Source organism: Terrapene carolina, unplaced genomic scaffold, assembly GCF_002925995.2.
Source record: "Terrapene carolina triunguis isolate 2854851 unplaced genomic scaffold, T_m_triunguis-2.0 Scaffold58, whole genome shotgun sequence".
NCBI lineage: Eukaryota > Metazoa > Chordata > Testudines > Emydidae > Terrapene > Terrapene triunguis.
This window is the reverse complement of record NW_020664409.1, coordinates 3,743,400-3,763,060: the sequence shown is the minus strand read 5'-3', so window position 1 is coordinate 3,763,060 and position 19,661 is coordinate 3,743,400. Positions and strand designations below refer to the sequence as shown.

At 39.8% G+C, this 19,661-nt stretch overlaps 1 protein-coding gene across 4 annotated transcripts in view; it reads right to left on the bottom strand.

Moving 5' to 3' along the window:
* Positions 1–19,661, bottom strand: part of HIVEP1 (human immunodeficiency virus type I enhancer binding protein 1) — a 169,786-nt gene that overhangs the window by 79,134 nt on the left and 70,991 nt on the right. For 3 of the 4 annotated variants that reach the window (XM_024199146.2, XM_026660175.1, XM_026660182.1), the window contains one exon: positions 12,738–12,916. The exons of the other annotated variant lie outside the window; for it this stretch is intronic. In XM_024199146.2, the coding sequence (XP_024054914.2) occupies positions 12,738–12,825 (88 nt within the window). In that variant the 5' untranslated portion in view covers positions 12,826–12,916. The remainder of the gene's footprint in view (positions 1–12,737; positions 12,917–19,661) is intronic. 4 annotated transcript variants of the gene reach the window in all.

Below are 19,661 nucleotides of genomic sequence, written 5' to 3'. Positions count from 1 at the left end.
CCCCTTCTCACAGGGGCAGGGGCTCCAAGCCCCACGTTGGGCGCCACCTCTTACTAAATCTTTGCTGAGAAGTGAGAACGAGAAGCTTCCAAATTTGTTTGTACCGGAGGTATATGGATTAGCATGGGTCTAATTTACTAAAAATTTCATGTTTGCAGCAATACTTACCAGACAGATACCTTTACTAATCATGTATAGAACACTGCAAATGTTCATAGCACTTTATAAAACTGAACAAGGTATGTACCCCGCCTCAAGGATTTTACACTCTAAGGCCTAGGTTTTAGGTTTTACACACTTAAAACATATGTCAGCCTAGCTACATCGTGCAGGGCTGTAAAAAATTCCATGCCCTGAGCACCATGCTTAGGTCGACCTAACCCCCAGTGTACACGCAGCTAGGTCAACTGAAGGATTCTTCTGTTAAGCTAGCTATTGCCTCTCAGAGGAGCAGATTACCGACATTGATGGAAAATCCTCTTCCATCAATGTAACAAAAAAGAGTCTACACTATGGCACTACAGCAGCACAGTTACATCATTTTAGCTGTGTTGCTGCAGCGGCAGTAGCGTAAACACGGCCTAAGACACTAATTCTAAAACAGATCTGACAGACAAGTGTGAGAGGAATTACGTCCCTTTAATGACAAAACTGTATAACGTACTGTATCTTTTACACATTTATAACCATTAGTTCTTGTCTATACTGAGAAACTGCATTGTGTTTAAAAATGTATTAGCTAACACATTTTAATTAACATGATGTTACATATGATTTTACCCTAAGTGGGATTCCTACTGTTAACCGCTACTAGATAACGTGTTGCTTCTGTCAACACCAGAAACTAAGCTGTATTTAACATCAAATTAGTTAAAATGTCCTAGCTAACACATTTTCCAGCTGTAGACATGGCCTCAGGATATGTCTGATAAAACAATATATTCTGCTTTTTCAATTACAGGAATAATTGGTTTACTGTGAAGGTTTTTGGAGTTAGATTACATAATATATTTTCAAGCTCTGCACAAAAGTTAGAAATACTTCTTCCCTATTTCTCTTTAGAAAAGCATCAGGTGTACTAAAAATAACTTACTAAATAACATTAAATTATTAATGTCATTTTCATAGATTCTAGTCTGACCTGCTGTAAAAAACAGTCCACAGAACTTCCCCAAAGTAATTCCTAGAGCAGATCTTTTAGAAAAAAAATCCAATCTTGATTTATACCCACCATGAACTTGGTAAGTTGTTCCAATCGTTAATTACTCTTAATGTACGCCTTACTTTGTCTGAATTTTTCTAGATTCAACTTCCAGCCATTGCATCGTCTTATACCTTTCTCTACTAGACTGAATAGCCCATTATCAAATATTTGTTCCTCATTTAGATACTTATAAACTGTGATGAAGTCACACCTTAACCTTCTTTCTGTTAAGCTAAATAGATTGAGCTCCTCGAGTCTATCGCTATGAGGCATGTTTTCTAATCCTTTAATCATTCTCGTGGCTCTTCTCTGAACTCTCTCTAGTTTATCAATATTCTTCTTGAATTGTGGACACCAGAACTGTACACAGTATTCCAGCAGTGGTCCCACCAGTGTCAAATACAGAGGTAAAATAACCTCTTTACTGCTACTTGAAATTTCCTTGTTTTGGCATCCAAGGATTGCATTATCCCTTTGACCATAGTGTCACAATGGGAGATCCTGTTCAGCTCATTATCCAAAATTACCCCTAAATCTTTTTCAGAGTCTCAGCTCCCCAGGATAGTGTCTTCCATCCTCTAAGGACGGCCTACATTCTTTGTTCCTAGGTATATACCTTTATGTTTAGCCAAGCCACGTTAAAAAAAACATAGGGAAAGTCTATACTGCAGTAAAAGACCTGCGGCTTGCGATAATGGAGAGAGGCAGGAGTAAGCTGGAGAAAAAAAAATGGGCAGACAGAAAACAATATCCAGAATCAAATAGTCCAATGCAGTCTGATAACACCACTGGCACACAAGTGTTCTAAAAGTACTGGGGGCAGGGAGACTCCACCTAAGTCTCTAAGCTGCCACGCAGTCCTGGCACCAGCCAGGGAATTCTCTACTACTTCCAAGGAATGGATTTGTCCTGGTAACTCTGCTCTTCTTCCCTCTCACCCACAGATTTAGACGAGTGCTTGGGTCCTGGTCCCCCTTGAAAGACACACCCCAGGGCTGGCCTCTTATAGATTTTCACTCTTCACTGGTACCTCTCCTTATTTTAGTCACATTGTAGTACAAATACACCATCAATATCAAGATACAAAAACTATATTTAAATCTGAGCAGGCAATGGCAGCATCACCTCTTGTATCATTGCCAGGAGAAAACATTTAGCTCCTTATAGACCTGCTTATCTTGACTCTAGAAAAACAAAACCAAAAACCATTTCACGACCACTGCTTTGAACAGAATAATCCTGCTAACAAATGCATCTGATTTTCTTCTCACTTTAGGGAATTGGATACAGTACCCTCTTAAAATGTGTTTCACTAGTGAACTACTACTTCTGCTGCATTTTTATTCAATTCCACAGCTGTTGTTTGTAAAACACAGTTTAGAAAATTATTACATACAGTATGGATTACGTGATACAAAATTTAGGAGAGAATTCTGAGTAAGATAACATCCATCTGCCCATCAACCAAGGCGTTTATATTCCCTCATCACGTAGTGTTTGAGCACCTGTGAGATAGACCCACCTGTTACAATTGGAAGTATCAAGTCAATCACACATTAGTAAAGCAAAAAGATTCAGGTGAGTTAACTGAAACTTTCAATTGTATTCATTACGCAGCATTTTCATTAAACATCACTCCCTAGGCAATAAATACCATTTTACATCTCAGATTTATGTTATTAAAATTAACCTGGTTTTCTAATAAAGCCATCTTTATTTGACAAGCATCCAACATAAGGATCATTCCGTGTCAGATTCTTTCTTCAGCAGCACAAGCTACAGCTAAAACATTATACCCTATCACAGAGAGAACTGCCATCTTCAGATATATATGGTATTTTCCTTGAAAGTCACTTGTATTCTATTCTGTATACGTTCTTATACCATACTCATCAACATAGTACGAGCACCTTCCAGTTATCTATTAAACTAATATCTGGCATATGTTAATTGTGCTCTTATCCTCTCCCCAGGGGGAGAAGTGTGTGCAGTGAAGTGTCTTGTTTTGATAGGGTTGTGTGTTTGTTTTTTGGGGGGATTTGAGGGGGGTTATTTTTTATAATATGCATTTTCCTATGTTAGAGAAGACAAGGTTGAAGAAGTGTGTCTTGCACGTGAATGTGGTGAGGTGTGTAAAGGAGCAAGTTAATCTATGAGCGAGTAGGTGTAGTAGCTGTAAGAGCTGTAAATCCCTTGTACTGAAGATTGTTTTGCTAGTCCAAACCTCCCACCACTACCTTCCTGCCACAGAATCCAACCCTGTGAAATAGACAATTAGCAATAAAAAGTCACAAAAATTATGTTACCAAACATCTTTCGTTCTGACATGAACATGCTCCATCACAAACCTCATCACATCCAAGTGCAAGACACACTTCTTCAACCTTGTCTTCTCTAGCATAGCACCATGCATATTAAAAGAAAAATATACCGTCCAAAACACAGACCCCGAAACAAATAAAGCCCTATCAAAAAAAGACACTTCACTGCATATACTTCTCCCCCTGGGGAGAAGATAAGAGCACAATTAACACATGCCAATGTTAGTTTAATGCATGACTGGAAGGTGCTCGTACTATATTGATGAGCACGGTATAAGAACATATATTAAATAATTTTAAGTCAAACGTCTGTCTGAAAGTGCTTTACCTAATAGTGCTACAAGTAACATCCATGATTATTGTAACTAAAAGACTACATTGGACAATAATTGCCCCTATTTTTCAGGTTTGTGAACTGGACACTGCTTTTGTATATTGTCAGTTTCACCGTTTCCCCGTACAGTCAGTTGTCTCTCACCATGTGGATCTTTCATGCAGCAACAGGGAATGAAAAAAAAGTTCTTACAAATGAGACAATATGTTTTGATCCTAAAAATTGGCAGGCACATTCAGAGAAGGTTTAATTGCTGAAACTAACTATTGTAAATGTTTAAGTATTAATATTTTGAGTTTAAGGTGTTTCTTTAGGTGTAAAGTTTTCTACCAGCCATTATCTATTTGATCAGCGACTTATCAAACAAAAGTGTTTCAGTGAAATTTTCATTAACCTTTTTCTTACTGTTGACTTTGAACACTATCAACATACTATGTGTCCTAAATTATTATTTGTCATTTAAAAATTAAAATAAAAAAACAAACATTCAACATAAAACAGAAAAGGTAGAAAATAAAATAATCTTCTCACTCATTTTTATTTTAAGAAATGCTTTGCATTTTTAAAAAGAGGTTTGATTATGTTAAATAACATGCTTTATAATTTTCAGACTAAATGTACATAAGCAGTGAACATACGTACCACATTAGTGAAAAATTCAGTGCCGTAACTGTGTATATATTAAACGTAATACACAAAGGCTCCAATCTTATGATCATGTGTGCGTTACTTTAAGCATAAGACACAAGATGAGTGAGGTGCTATCTTTTATTGGACCCAACTTCTGTTGGTGAATGAGACAAGCTTTTGAACTACAGATAACTCAGTGGGACGTATGCATAAATTATATATGTGTTTGAAAAATCAGGTCCAAAGTCAATCCTCCACACTATGAATTTAATCAGCTCCACAATGTTATCTTATATTGATACTATTTGCATTTTTATACTGTTTGAATTGATTATTAAACTTGCTCAAAAATAGGCTGACAAAGATAGATAGATCCTTGGATGATGACTACGTGCATCACTAGGTTAGAAAAATAAAAAACAAACAACCCAAAGAATTAAGTATCTTCTAATCTGTGGGGACAACCAAAACCCACAGTTACTATCAAGCAAACCATTCAGAAGTAAAGAAGGTGAAAGATCACCAGCTGAATCATCTGATGAAGGCATCCTTTTACATTGTATGAGTAAGTATATTATGTAATCGCTTTAGTTTTCATTACACTGAAGGATAGTGACTATCCCAGTAGCGCCACAAAGCAAGGCATTACTATGTTTACCTCAGATATTAGCTGTGACACAAGACAATTATTTTTTATTTATAGCTGTTTCAATTATATAACCAAGTACAAATAATGATAGCGATAGTGTCTGCACTTGCAGAGTTTCTAATCAACAAACTACTGAAATAATTACTACACTGCTATGCTGATATTCTACACAGAAAGCCAAATATTACCTATATACATAGAACTGAATGATCGTTATAGCTATTATGTTCTTAATTATATAAGTTGCTAGTGGAGCCACTATTCAACATTTAATTTGTGCTTTATATGCTCTCTCTATATAACTCAATAGAGGATTTTTTTAAAGGAACAATATAGAAACAGTATGAAAAAGGTAAATAAAAAAAATGAATGCAACCATAAGGGGCAAGTTGTTCCAGTTAAATTTGAAGAAATCAAAGAAAAAAACACAAGTGTCCATTCCAGATTCTGACAGGGAAATGATTGAAGTAAACAAAGGCTGGTGATTTCTTAGCCAATTCATGGAATGACAAGATATCATTAGTATAGGTCTATGGCAGGGGTTATACTGCAGGCAAGTTGTGGAGGTATCAGTATTTTTCTTTTTTATATGATGCATCTCAGTTTACTTGATTCATATTATTCTAACTACATGGATTTGATTTTAAAAGGGGCTTTTAGAAAGAACAAGAAGAAAACTAATCAATTACTAAAGATAAAATATGGGGGGAGGAAATATTTCAAGGGTCATTAAGAGAACAATTCGCTTCTTGATTGGGATGCACCTAACTGCCTGCCTCTGCATAGGTTAACAAGTTTATATTTTTCCAAGGCTGGGGCCTAAGATCAAAGGACAATAAACTGTTTAAAAAAATCCTGCCTAGAGAGGATGGGGAGAGGTGAGTGATCAGCAACTGCTAAGGGGGAGACCCTGCAGGAGAGACACTGAGGGATAGCCTACACTGCAAAGCTTTTGCCAGCAAAGCCCATTAATGGAGATACAGTTCATACTGGAAAACAGCACTATTTTGTATCGTTAATAGGGCTGTCAAGAGATTAAAAAAATTAATCGTGCAATTAATCGCACTGTTTAACAATAATAGAATACCAGTTATTTAAATATTTTTGGATGTTTTCTACATTTTCAAATATATTGAATTTATTTACAACACAATACAAAGTTTACAGTGCACACTTTATATTTATTTTTGATTACAAGTATTTGCACTGTAAAAAACAAAAGAAATAATATTTTTCAATTCACCTCATACAAGTACTGTAGTGCAATCTCTTTATCATGAAAGTTGAACTTACAAATGTAGAATTATGTACAAAAAACCTCTGCATTCAAAAATAAAACAAGGTAAAATTTTAGAGCCTTCAAGTCCACTCAGTCCCACTTCTTGTTCAGCCAATCGTTCAAACAAACAAATTTGTTTATATTTGCAGGAGATAATGCTGCCCGCTTCTTGTTTACAATGTCACCCGAAAGCAAGAACAGGCATTCTCGTGGCACTGTTGTAGCCAGTGTTGCAAGATATTTAAGTGCCAGATGCGCTAAAGATTCATATGTCCCTTCACGTTTCAACCAATATTCCAGGGGACGTGTCCAGGCTGATGACCGGTTCTGCTCGATAACGATCCAAAGTAGTGCAGACCGATGCATGTTCATTTTCATTATCTGAGTCAGATGCCACCAGCAGAAGGCTGATTTTCTTTTTTGGTGGTTCAGGTTCTGTAGTTTCCACGTCGGAGTGTTGCTCTTTTAAGATTTCGGAAAGCAAGCTCCACACCTCGTCCCTCTCAGATTTTGGAAGGCGCTTCAGATTCTTAAACCTTGGGTCGAGTGCCATAGCTATCTTTAGAAATCTCACATTGGTACCTTCTTTGTGTTTTGCCAAATCTGCAGTGAAAGTGTTCTTAAAATGAACAACATGCTGGGTCACCATCCGAGATTGTTATAACAGGAAATATATGGCAAAAAGTGGGTAAAACTGAGCAGGGGACATACAATTCTGCCCCAAGGAGTTCAGTCAGAAATTTAATTAACGCTTATTTTTTTAATGAGCGTCATCAGCATGGAAGCATGTCCTCTAGAAGAGTGGTTGAAGCATGAAGGGGCATATGAATGTTTAGCATAAATACCTTTCAGAATAGCAGCCGTAATGCTGGCTACAAAAGTGCCATGCAAATACCTATTCTCATTTTCAGGTGACATTGTAAATAAGCGGGCAGCATTATCTCCCTTAAATGTATACAAACTTGTTTGTCTTAGCAATTGACTGAGCAAGAAGTAGGACTAAGCGGACTTGTAGGCTCTGAAGTTTTACATTGTTTTGTTTTTGAGTGCAGTGATGTAACAAAAATAAATAAATCTATATTTGTAAGTTGCACTTTCACGACAAAGAGAGTGCACTACAGTACTTGTATGGGATGAATTGAAAGATACTATTTCTTTTATCATTTTTACAGTGCAAATATTTATAAGGAAAAATAATATACACTTTGATTTCAATTACTACACAGAATACAATATATATGAAAACGTAGACAAACATCCAAAATATTTAATAAATTTCAATTGGTGTTCTATTATTTAACAGTGCAATTAAAACTGCGATTAATTGCGATTAATTTTTTGAGTTAATCACGTGAGTTAACTGTGATTAATCGACAGCCCTAATTTAATAAAAATTTTGCCTAAGTTGATCTTTTTCATATTAATTATTTTGTCTCCTATTCGTTTCATACTGCATGAAATGTATGTATCGGTTGTGACAAAGGTAAATTACAAGAAAGGTGGAATTGATAAAATTGAAAAGCCTTTGAAAAACTGACAACCACTCAACTAAGACCCGGGGCTAACCTAATTACAAATGAACATGAAGGTTTCTCAGTTGTTCCCATGATCAAAAAATTCTGCATTGTGTTCAATACAAAACGTGCACATTTATGTGGATGGTGAAAGTGATGTGAGTTGGCCAGTAGAACAAGATTTAGGAAACTGTATATCTGAGCGCAAAATGAAATAAAACCACAAGGATACATTACTGTTCTGTTAAAATTCCAGATGTGAACATGGGATTAGCCTTTCTAACCGATTTATCCAATAGCCACACATCGTTTTTGCTCTATTCCTAGAGCTGCAACAAATGAGTTTTGTTTAAACTAACACTGGCAAATTAGACTCAAAGTTTGATTTTACAACTTATTTTAATTTTTTTTTTAAAGTTTTAAAAACTACCAAAAAATTGGTGTAAAAGTCTCCTGCAATGTGTTGAGTGCCCTCAGCCCGTTCAGTTCAAGTCGAAGGAGCTGTGGGTAGTGATCACTACCTTTCCCAGGCAGTGCTCAGCAGCTCACAGGATCAGGGTCACAGTGAATAAAACTTGACAGATCTGAGCCTATTAAACCTGAAATTAGATTTCAGATGTCAATTTTTAAGATAAAACTGAAACGCTGAGCAAAAGAATGCTGTGTGAGAAGTGTAGCAACCCAGGCAATCTTTAGGCAATATGGAGATCTTAATAAGGAAATTCTGTCAGATGTTTACAGAGGATGGAAAGTGCAATGGTACAGACTTAAATACTCTCAAATATTCTTTGGCAACATAGCTTGCGTGGCATTCCAGCTCCAAATGGAAAATGCTGCTCATAGGTGGAGGAGAAGAATTAATCAGGGAAAATGTAAATCAGCAGGAAAGTTGTGCGTTAATTACCCTAAATCATCTGACTTAGCCAGACACTTCCCAAATTACTGCCTTGGGAATGGAAGGGAAACACTTTGGCATACATGCTCATATGAGATTAGAGACATAAGGGAGAAGTCCTGTACTGCTGCTGGCTCAAAGATAAAGAGAAATAAAATTGTCACACCTCACCTCCATATTGGTGCACATAACAAAATTCATTCCGCATATGGACCTAAAAAATGAAAAGGAACACTGCCCTGTACTCCCATATTCACCACTTGTATATGGTTATGATATTTTGTACAAAGTACAATGTGAGAGATCATTTGAAAAGTCATGATTTGCTGAAACTCATTGTCCCGTTTAAATGTGTGCATCAATGTATAGCAAGTGATGACATTTTGCTACATGTCTCGTTACTGAAACATGTTGTAAGTCTGGGAAATGCCCACACACTATAGGCCCTTCTTTTTTTCTGAAAGGTTAATCAAAAGACCTGCATGTCATCCCCAGAGAGGGCTCAAGACTCACATAGACAAAAGGTGTGAGCAAGAAATTTGCAATTCTCCTGAGACACACTACGTATTTCACAGCACCCCAGTTGGGTGGAGGGTTATGCCTGAAAGCAAGAAGAGTATAAATAAGGGACAGTGATATCATCACTTCACCTGCATCTCCTCCACCATCTTTATGCAAGGAACATCAGGAAGACAAAGAAACTCCTTTGAGGCTATGGGAGGGGCTGGTCCGAACTAGAACGCATTCTAGTTAGCAAGAACTGCCGGTGAAGTTCTGGGTGAGAAATTCTTTTGCTTTTAGAATTATTAGCATGGTAAAGTTTAGGAATTAGCTTGCAATTTTATATTTTATTTTATTTTGTAACCAATACCACTTACTCACTTAAAATCTATCTTTCATTAGCTAATTAATCTGTTTTATGTTTAATCTAAACCAGCGCATTTTCGGCTGAAGTGTTTGGGGAATCTACTCAGGTTAACAAAGGGTGATGCATAATCAAGTTCTTTGTCAAACTGACAGATCTTATGAGGTTGTACCGTTCAGTAAATAATAGAACGCATCTGAAGCATATAACAATTTTCAATCAAAGACACCTATGTCCAACTGTTAAGATTATTTCACTCGTTAATAGATTTGGTGTCTGTTCAACTAGACATAATGTCAAATGTGCGGTTTGTGTGCCTGTTTAAACATTACATTTCCCATTTGTTTTATCCTGTTTAGTGATCACTTTTTCTAGGTCAATTAAAATATAAATTTTTAATAACTTCTGAAGAGTAACAGCCATATTTATTCACAATTAACACTCAATGAGTAATCCCATTAAACCCAGAGTTACACATTACTCAGCATGAGTAATGATAGCAGAATCTGGCTCTACTAACAAACTACATCAACTTCAGTCATTAAAAACTGAAATCTCCCACTTCTAATAGGTCATTTAAAAGGTTTGATAGTTGTAATTTAATTGCTTTACATGTTATGGTAAACAAAAGATTCGGAAATTACTATTGTTCCATACAAAATTTAGCATAAGCACAAAGACAGACTTGGTGACAGTTGTCAGAAACAAACCTGGACAAAAAAGGGAAAAAGAGACAAAGCCACCACCCTGTGTTACCACTAGGAGTCAGCTCTGTACAGGTCAGGACTCTAAGTACTTGAGTTTATTCAATATTTATAGAATACTGTATAAAAAACCTAATGTTATAGGAAGTTTTAACAATCACTTATTTTCCATGCACGTAGGACAGTCAGAGTAATGCAATCTTCCTAGTACATTATGAACCTAAATTGTTTGCATGAAAAATGCTTCTTCTCAGATAGTTAAGTTACTGCCTGATCTGCTAAGGGAGCAATCATTATCAAAACATTATGAAATTGAGACAGAGTTAAACAGAAAGCAAATCACAATGCTTATTTGAACTACTCATACACATTGATGGATTGTAGATTAACTGTAACCACTCAGGAACAGACCTAGATGTCACTGCAGACAGCTCACAGACAAGAACTATATAATGCACAACACCAGTCAAAAATGTAAACAAGATATCAGGCAGTATTACGAAAAAGACAGACAATACTACTGCAAATATTATAGTGCCATTAGTACTACCGTGAGTGTAGGATACAGCAAACAGGATATAGCAAAAGTACACAAGGTCCAAAGAAGGGTAATAAAAATTATCAAAAGTACGGAAAGGCTTCAATATGAGGGGAGACTAAACATTTCTCTAAGCTTAATTTACAGTGGAGATGTAAAAGAGTTGATATAATATAGGTATACAAAATAATAGAAGACAGAGACAGTCAATGGGAGCACTCCTGTTTACCCTCTCTTACGTTATAAGAGCAAGGACAAACCATTGGGAAAAAAAGATAAATTTGAAGACCAATAAATATGGTCTCTAAATGTTTAATATCATGAAGTTTATCTTAGTAGTTGAGCATCTTGCAGGCTTTATTTACTTTAAAAGTATATCTTAATTCTCTTCCCACTTGTTTTAAAAATATATAATTGTTAGACCTAGCTTTCACACTGAGTTATCCGTTTTGTTTAGAATGGAATAAAAATAAATCCTTTTTTACAATACATAATCAATCAACTTGTGGAATTCACTACCTCCTGACATTATTGAGGCTGAGAACTTAGCAGGATACAAAAAGGAACTGGACATATACAGTTACTCTAGCTAGAATAAAAATGTTCAAGGGATAGACTACTGAATGCCTGGGGTTAAGAAGAAATATTCTGGCCTATAGGCTATTACATAATTGTCCATTATGGATGTCTTACAGCATCCCTCTGAAGCATTTGGTGCCAGCTAAAGTTGGAGAAAGGATTTCACATTAGATGAAATACTAGATTTTGTTTTAAAGAAAAGAAGAACATAGTTTAAAATAATTTTGGTTGCTTCAGAAACCGACATCCTTGGTTTTGCTTTATATGAGGTATCATTAGATGCACAGTGGACAAATGTCTATTACCATCTCATGGCGTCCCTCCATGAGTAGCATCAACCAAAATGAAAGCAGACCAAAAAAACGTGGAACATAGGCTCATGTTTTAAATGATAATCAGCCGGAAAGAGCTATCCTCTAATGGGGCCCTTTTCAGGGCCAGCACCAGAAACCCTAGACATAGGGCTGTTTCTAAAGATGTTGCATTTTAATACCGAGGAGCTATCAGCAGTGAAAAGAGCTATCCTTCTCCACTTAGTTACAAACACCGAAACACACATTATCTTGCTTCAGGAGATGTGCAGCTTCCAGCTGCAGACAACACCATCATGGGTCATCACCATCACAAGCAATCTGGGATGCCATCTTAGAGAAGGGCTGTCACTATGTCAACATCTGTAGAGCCCTCCGCAGATACAAATTTATATTCGCAGGTGCGGATATCCACGGATATAAAGCGGATATCTGTGAAGCTGCAGGGCTCTATCAGGAATCACAGTGGCAAAAGCAGCAGCATGTCGGGCCGCCGCTCACAGGAGCCAGCGCCCAGCTCAGGCAGCTCCTCTGGTGTGGCTGTATCACCCCAGCCCTGCCCACTGGGGCCGGCACTAGGCTCACCAGCAGCAGTCCCTGGTCGTGCTAGTGTTCGCAAGAGGCTTGCACGCTCCCAAACAGGAGTCCCTTCCATGCAGTGGTTTGCGTCTCCTGCAGAGTTCTAGACATCTGGTCCAAATGACTTCGTAGAATGGCAGGCAATAAAGATAAACAAACGTATGCTGATTAATGTCTACAACCCTCCATCAGTTAACTAGCCAAACCCTGCTCTGCCCACCCTTCTAGGATCTTCCATCTACTGTGGTGACTTCAATTCCCACTACGGCAATCTATGATACCCTGACAACAACGCAGACGGAGAGTGATTCATGGAGTGAACTTCAGTCGCTGACCTACAACTCCTCTATGATCCAAAGCAAATGCCAAGCTTTCACAGTAGCAGATGGGTAACAGGCTCTTCATCCACCATTGTCTTTTCATCTTCCAGGCAACTGGTTCCAGTGGTCAAATGTGGAAGGTGCTTGAAGCTTTCCCAAAGTCTCAGCATGGGCTCTCTTTGATCACCACGGGCCTGTGGATATCAACAACAAAACAGCTTACAGAAGGCCCAGTGGAATTATCGGAAAGCTCAGTGGGAGGTCTTTCAAGCAGAACTAGAGATGTCAGTCAGTGAACTGGCCATGAACTTCACATGTCCAGGCAATATTAAACAACTCCTACCAAACTTCTGCAAATTAGTTCAGGCAGCTGCTAAAAAAATTGATCCCTAGAGCACTGGTTTTCAAGCTGGAGGGCAAGGGGAACTATGAGGTTATCGAGGGTAGAGGGGGGTGCAAAGACCTGACTGGTTAAGAATTTTTTCTTGTTTCTTCAAAATATTGTTGATAAAATAAGAATTCCTCTCACTAGTTGAGTCTCCTGCTCCAGCTCCTGCTGTGAGGCCAGAAGAACAAGAAGGAAAGAGAGACGAGGAGTGAGGGGCATGGCCTCTCCCTATGTAAGAAGTGTATGTGTGGAGGGGGGCTTTCCAGCTTGCTGGCCTCTTAGAGGCTGATACGCATGCTCTGCCTTGGGAGCTAGTTCCTCCCTGCCTGCACAGGCTCTTGTGCGTGTGTGCCAGGGATAACATCAGGGCCAGAGGAGCTTGCAACCTGTGAGTGATTCTGAGGTTCACAGGGGCAAGGGCACAAGAAGGGGGGGCATAGCCAGACTGCATTCTGATGGGGCCACCCACCTGAAGAAAGTCCTAGGCAAGGGATTATTGCATGCATGGAGCACTAGACCTGGACCCCACACATCCATGGACATACTGTCTCTTAGAAAGAGGGGGGTGCACATGGGATATGAATCTCCCAAAGGGGCGCAGCAAAACAAACTTTGGGAACCTCTGCCCTAGAAGCTATCACTGACAGTATGTTCCTGTGTGGCCAACGGTAATTAATCTCTACCAGGAATTCAAATCTGCTGTTACTAAGAGCAAGGAACTCAATCCATTACTGGCTCAAACCAGGCATGATTGATAGTGAGAGAAAGTCACAAAGACGGACTTTACTCGTTCTAGCCAAAAAACGTAGCAGACCATCAAAAGACTTTCTGGAGATTCCAGCCTCAGCAAAAAAGAGAGAGTTTCCAGTCACCACAATCATCACACCCAGCTGGTGGCTAATGGTCATATACAGAACTTGGGTAAATCTTTCAGCTGTGCAGACAAAACTGAGACTACAGAGAGGTGGGAGGCTCCTAGTGTGGATTCAAACTCGAGGGTTCCTTTTTCAGACAAAGAGGGACTAGCCCATAAACCTTATGAAAACAGTAAAGGCTCCAGGCCTGGATTATATAAATATGGAGTTTCTACTTCACCTAGGACCAAAAGCTGGCTGCTTTGGTTCCTCAACCAATGTCTCCAGGATAATTGCATCCCATAAATCTGGTGCAGGGCAAAGTTCGTAGACATTCTGAAACCAGGAAAACCCCTGGAAAACCCCAAGAGCTATGGAACCACCTATCTCCTTTATGTCACATACAAGCTATTGAGAGACTGTCTCTGATGCAGATCAATAAGGCTACTGAACCACAACTGCCCTTCATTCAGTCTAGCTTCAGACAAGGACTGCATAACCAAGATCAAGTCATTTGCCTAACACAAGACATCGAAGATGCCTTCGAGAAGGTCAAGAAAGTTGTCGCCATTCTGGTTGATCTGTCACTGCCATATGATACTGTTGGCCAGCAAGTTGTTGCAGACTATTTCTTGCAATACCATGGTGTGGTTCATTATAGAAATGATAACGAAACAAAGCTTCATTTTGCAAACTGGAGACAGTCAGCCAACTTAGGCATCTTCATAACGCAAGAACCTGTTCCACCTCTTCTCCTTTTCAACATATGCATTTATGACCTAACAACAACTAAAGCTGATAAGTGCATATATGTAGATAACATATAACTTGTTGATGTAGTAAACAACCACACAATACTGAAGAGTCACTCATCCAGGACATGAATGCTCTGGCCACTTGCCTTCCTCAGCAGAGACTTACGTTAAGTGAGTCCAAAACAGTGGCCACAACCTTCTATCTGAAGAACTGCCCAGCCATCCAACCCATACAGGCTGTGTTGAGAATGTTCACTCCCATTCCAGCCAGCTGACACTTACTTAGGAGTGAAACTGGACCGCACTCTAACTTATTGGTCCTATTAGAATAAGTGAAGAAAAAGATCACCTCCCACACTTCCTTGATCCAGAAGCTAGCCGGGACATCCTGGGGAGCACAGGCAAGCGTTTTACAAACCTCAATCCTAATACTGGTATTTGCTCCAATGCAATATTGTGGAACAGTTTGGGACAGAAGTTGGCATATGCGTCTTGATATGGAACTGAATACAGCCACCCATGCCATTAGTGATTGTCTTAGCCACACATTAACATAAAATGTATACGAGTTGACTCATATCTTCCTCAGAACTTCGATGAGATGCTGTTTCCCTTAAAACAGCATGAAGGGCTATGACAGATGAAAACAGCCTGCTACATGAAAGGCTAACAATGGTTCCAATGGGGGCAAATAAGCAATACACACTTCCTGTAAGATCTGGCCACCTCCACAAGAAAACACCGACATTTGCAGTTCCTGCTGACTTGCCACAACTGAATTCGAAACATCCTTTTGCGACAAACATTCATGTCCAGTGCTAATGGCCTAGTGCCAATCTCGGATGAACAACAGAACATCAGGGCCAACAGCTATGTCCTCACAGAGTGGCAGCAACTCTGGGATAGAGAGACAGGTATGCTGATGAATTTCAGAATCCCTAACTCACATCACCTTTTGCAATCTGGAACACAGATCCTGGACCAGAATTAACAGGCAGCTGATGGGAAGGGCAAGAATGGCAGCCACAATGTAGAAATGCTTGGCCCAGTTTTCACAGCATGACTATGGAGCAGCGCTGCAGACCGTCAAACAATTAGAAGTGCAGAGTCAGAAGATTGCAACACCTTGCTACCCTTGATGAGGCAGCAGTTAGATGGCTGAACAATCTAGATATCAACTTGTGACACACATGAAAAAAGATTATATACACCGCTACCTCGATATAACGCTGTCCTCAGGAGCCAAAAAATCTTACCGTGTTATAGGTGAAACCGCGTTATATTGAACTTGCTTTGATCCACCGGAGTGCACAGCCCCGCCCCCCCGGAGCACTGCTTTACCGCGTTATATCCGAATTCGTGTTATATCGGGTCGCGTTATATTGAGGTAGCGGTGTACATATTACTACAGTGCACCTATACCACAGATTCAGGAACAACTTTAACCCTTTTGTGAGAAAGTATAACCAAAAAGATTATGAGAAGGTACAGAAATTGTACTTTAACTATACGTTTTTTCTTAACAGAACCTGCAGTAATTCACAATCTTGCCACCACAGATATCAAGTGAAATTGTTTAATTATGTCTAGTTTGGGGGCAAGTGTGATTGGGACCACAAAGATATTACAATAACCCACTATCTAGTGCTTCATTCAAAAAAAAAAAAAGAAAAAAAAAAAAAAACCGTATCATCAAAAAAAAAATAAAAATCACCTGTTATATTTTCAAATCAAAAAGAATTCATTTTAAACTTCATTTCCAAATACAAGAGTATTATGGGGGAAGGGCTCCCTTTTGTTATACCAAAACATTTAGCTTACATTTCACTCACAAATTCTGCCCTATGGCTTTCTTACCTTGTTTCCCATCTATATTATTGAGGGCATTTATGCTGCCAATGAAGACCCAGGTTTTCATTTAAAAAAACAGATTTCAAAACTGCTAGCCTATTTGTCTGGGTTTTGTTATATGTAAAACATGGGCCGCTATTATGTTCCATCCAAAAGATATCTTAATCCTATGAGTGCAAACAATGAAAGGACTGCTGTCCAGACTGGTAGACCTAAAAGAGATTTACAATATTTATTTTGAGTTACACATGTTCATGTGATGACAGCCAGTTAATGCTGTGCCATCCCTCGCACTGTACTCATTATTTCCGTGGTTCTGAGTAGCAGATTATTGAAGTATAGAAAAGTGTGATCTGAGTGCTTAGGGCAGCACAAGTCTCCTATTTCAATACCTGGCCTGCTCACAGGACATGGACAAATAGGCAAAATCGAGGGATGGCTGGTGAACCATCAAGCAATCTTTAAAATTAAATAAAAAAAGCAATATACTGTAATGCGTAGGCAAAAGGGTACTATAACAAGAACTCTGTGACTTGACTCCAAAGGATCTTGATTTTACTGTTGTGTCTTATTCTGACCCAGCACTAAAACATTACTTAGCTCTATATCAATCAATCTGCCAATATAGTCTCTCTCTCCCCCCCCCCCATATATATAGTGTTGGGGGGGTCTCTCTCTCTTTATATATATAATTACTAGTTCTTTTTAAAGGATGCACTGTTAACTATAGTAAGAAGACTACAACAGTTCATGATGCTTAACACCTAAGGCTAAACCAAAGTGCAGTTTATCACCTTTTACAATCTGCTTGCAGGTTTTTGACTGTAGTGATTTGGGAACAAGTTTTGCATTTTTATTACTTATAATTAAATACATACTTAGTTTCTATTACTATTGTTTAAAATGAGAATAAAAATATAATTAACAGAGATTTTAAGACTTCTCAAATTGGTACTAATCAAAAGATTGTTTTGACCTTACAACCACATTAAAATTTAATATATCTGTCATTCAGAGAAAGATTTTGCTGTACAAGTCAGTATACTGGATGTATTTTTGGCTTCCTTTTTACAGATAGTTTTCCTTTAATTCTTTATGTTTTCAAACCAGTTATATAAAAATATGTAAAATTAATTCCTATGTTAGAGAGACAAAGTGGGTGGGAGAATATATTTTATTGGACCAACTTCCATTAGTAAGGTTGCCAACTTTCTTCTCGCACAAAACCAAACACCCTTGTCCTGCCCCTCCCAGGCCCCACCCCTTCTCCGAGGCACCACCTCCACTCACTTCATCCCCCCTCTCTCTCACTCACTCACTCTCCCCACTCTCATTCACCCGCTCATTTTCCGCGGGCTGGCTCAGGGGGTTGGTGTGCGGGTGGGGGTGAGGGCTCCGGCAGCAGCATGTCCCCCATCTGGCTCCTACGCAGAGGCGCGGCCAGGCAGCTCTGCACGCTGCCCATCCGCAAGCGCTGCCCCTGCAGTTCCCATTGGCCGGGAACCGTGGTGGGGGCGGTGCTTGGGGTGGGGACAGTGTGAGGAGCCCCCTGGCTGCCCCTACGCATAGGAGCCGGAGGAGGAGACATGCCAGCTGCTTCCCACGAGCCATGCAGAGCCTAGCAGGGAGCCTGCCAGCCCCTCTGCACAGTGTCGCCAACCAGACTGTCCATGGCCCGGTCAGCACCAGAGACGCCAGAATCTCTTTTCGACCGGGTGTTACGGTCAAAAACCGGACACCGGGTCACCCTATCCATTGGTTAGAGAACGAAGCACATTTGAGATAAACAATATGTAAAACTAAACTGCAGATAATACGAAATTCAGCAAAACAGTGGAATCATAACTCAATTTTATTTATTTTTGACAAGCTTATTATTTTTTTCTGGAAGGCCATTTTGCTAAATTAAGCAATGTATTAACCTTCTTCATTGTTCTGCAATACTTTCCAAATTTGATACACTGAGCAATATTTAATTTTACTTTTAAATAGAATTATACTGGTTGTGATTCTTAAAATAAAATTTCACATAAATTTCCTTTAGTTATATTAAAACTAAAAGTGATTGGTATTCTTCACATATACAACTGTAGTATAAGCAAACAGTGACGTCTATTTGTTAGTTGTGTGCACTGTACCATAAAATACATTATTTGAAAATGTTACAACTGACTTAGTCTACATCTTTTCTGTAAATTTCATAACCAAGGACAATGTATGAAATGGAGCCAATAGACATTTGCATTTATGAGAATACCGATTTTTAAATGCCCTATGGATGTATACAGAGAAGACGCAAGTTAAACCGGACCATCATTTCCAGTGTCTAAGTACTACACCAGCAGTTCTCTAACTTTAGCAACCCAAGGACCTCAATTTTGATTTAAAATTTTTCGGGGACACCCAAGCCGAGCCGCTCCGCCCTCTTCCCCAAGGCGATGCTCCCACTCACTCCATCCCCCCCGTACTCGCTCTCCCCCACCCTCACTCACTTTCACCAGGCTGGGGCCCCCTAGGGATCTGGGGTGCAGGAGGGGGTGTGGGCTCTGGGAGGGAATTTGGGTGCAGGACGGAGTGAGGAGTGCAGGCTCTGGGAGGGAGTTCGGGTGCGGGCTCTGGGCTGGGGCAGGGTGGGGGGGCGGGAGGGGGTGAGGGGGACGGCGCTTACCTTGAGTGGCTCCCGAAAGTGACCGGCATATCCCTCTGGCAGTGGCTCCTAGGCAGGGGGAGGGTCAGGGGGTCTCCACGCATGCCTCTGCCTGCAGACACTGTCCCCACAGCTCCCATTGGCCACAGTTCCCGGCCAATGGGAGCTGCGGAGTCAGCACTCGGGCCAAAGGCAGCATGCAGAGGTCCCCTTTCCCCTCCCCCGGGCCGCATGGACATGCTGGCTGCTTCCGGGAGTGGCACGGACCCAGAGTCCCTGCTCCTCCCCCTCCCTCCCAGCTTCCCCAGCATGAAGGAGGTGCAGGGAGGGAGGGAGAAGAGTTGAGGGAGGAAGGGGGAAGGAGTTGATCAATGGGGTTCGTGGACCCTCTGGAGTACCCTTGGGGAGCCCCAGGGGTCCGCAGACCCCAGTTTGAGAAAGGCT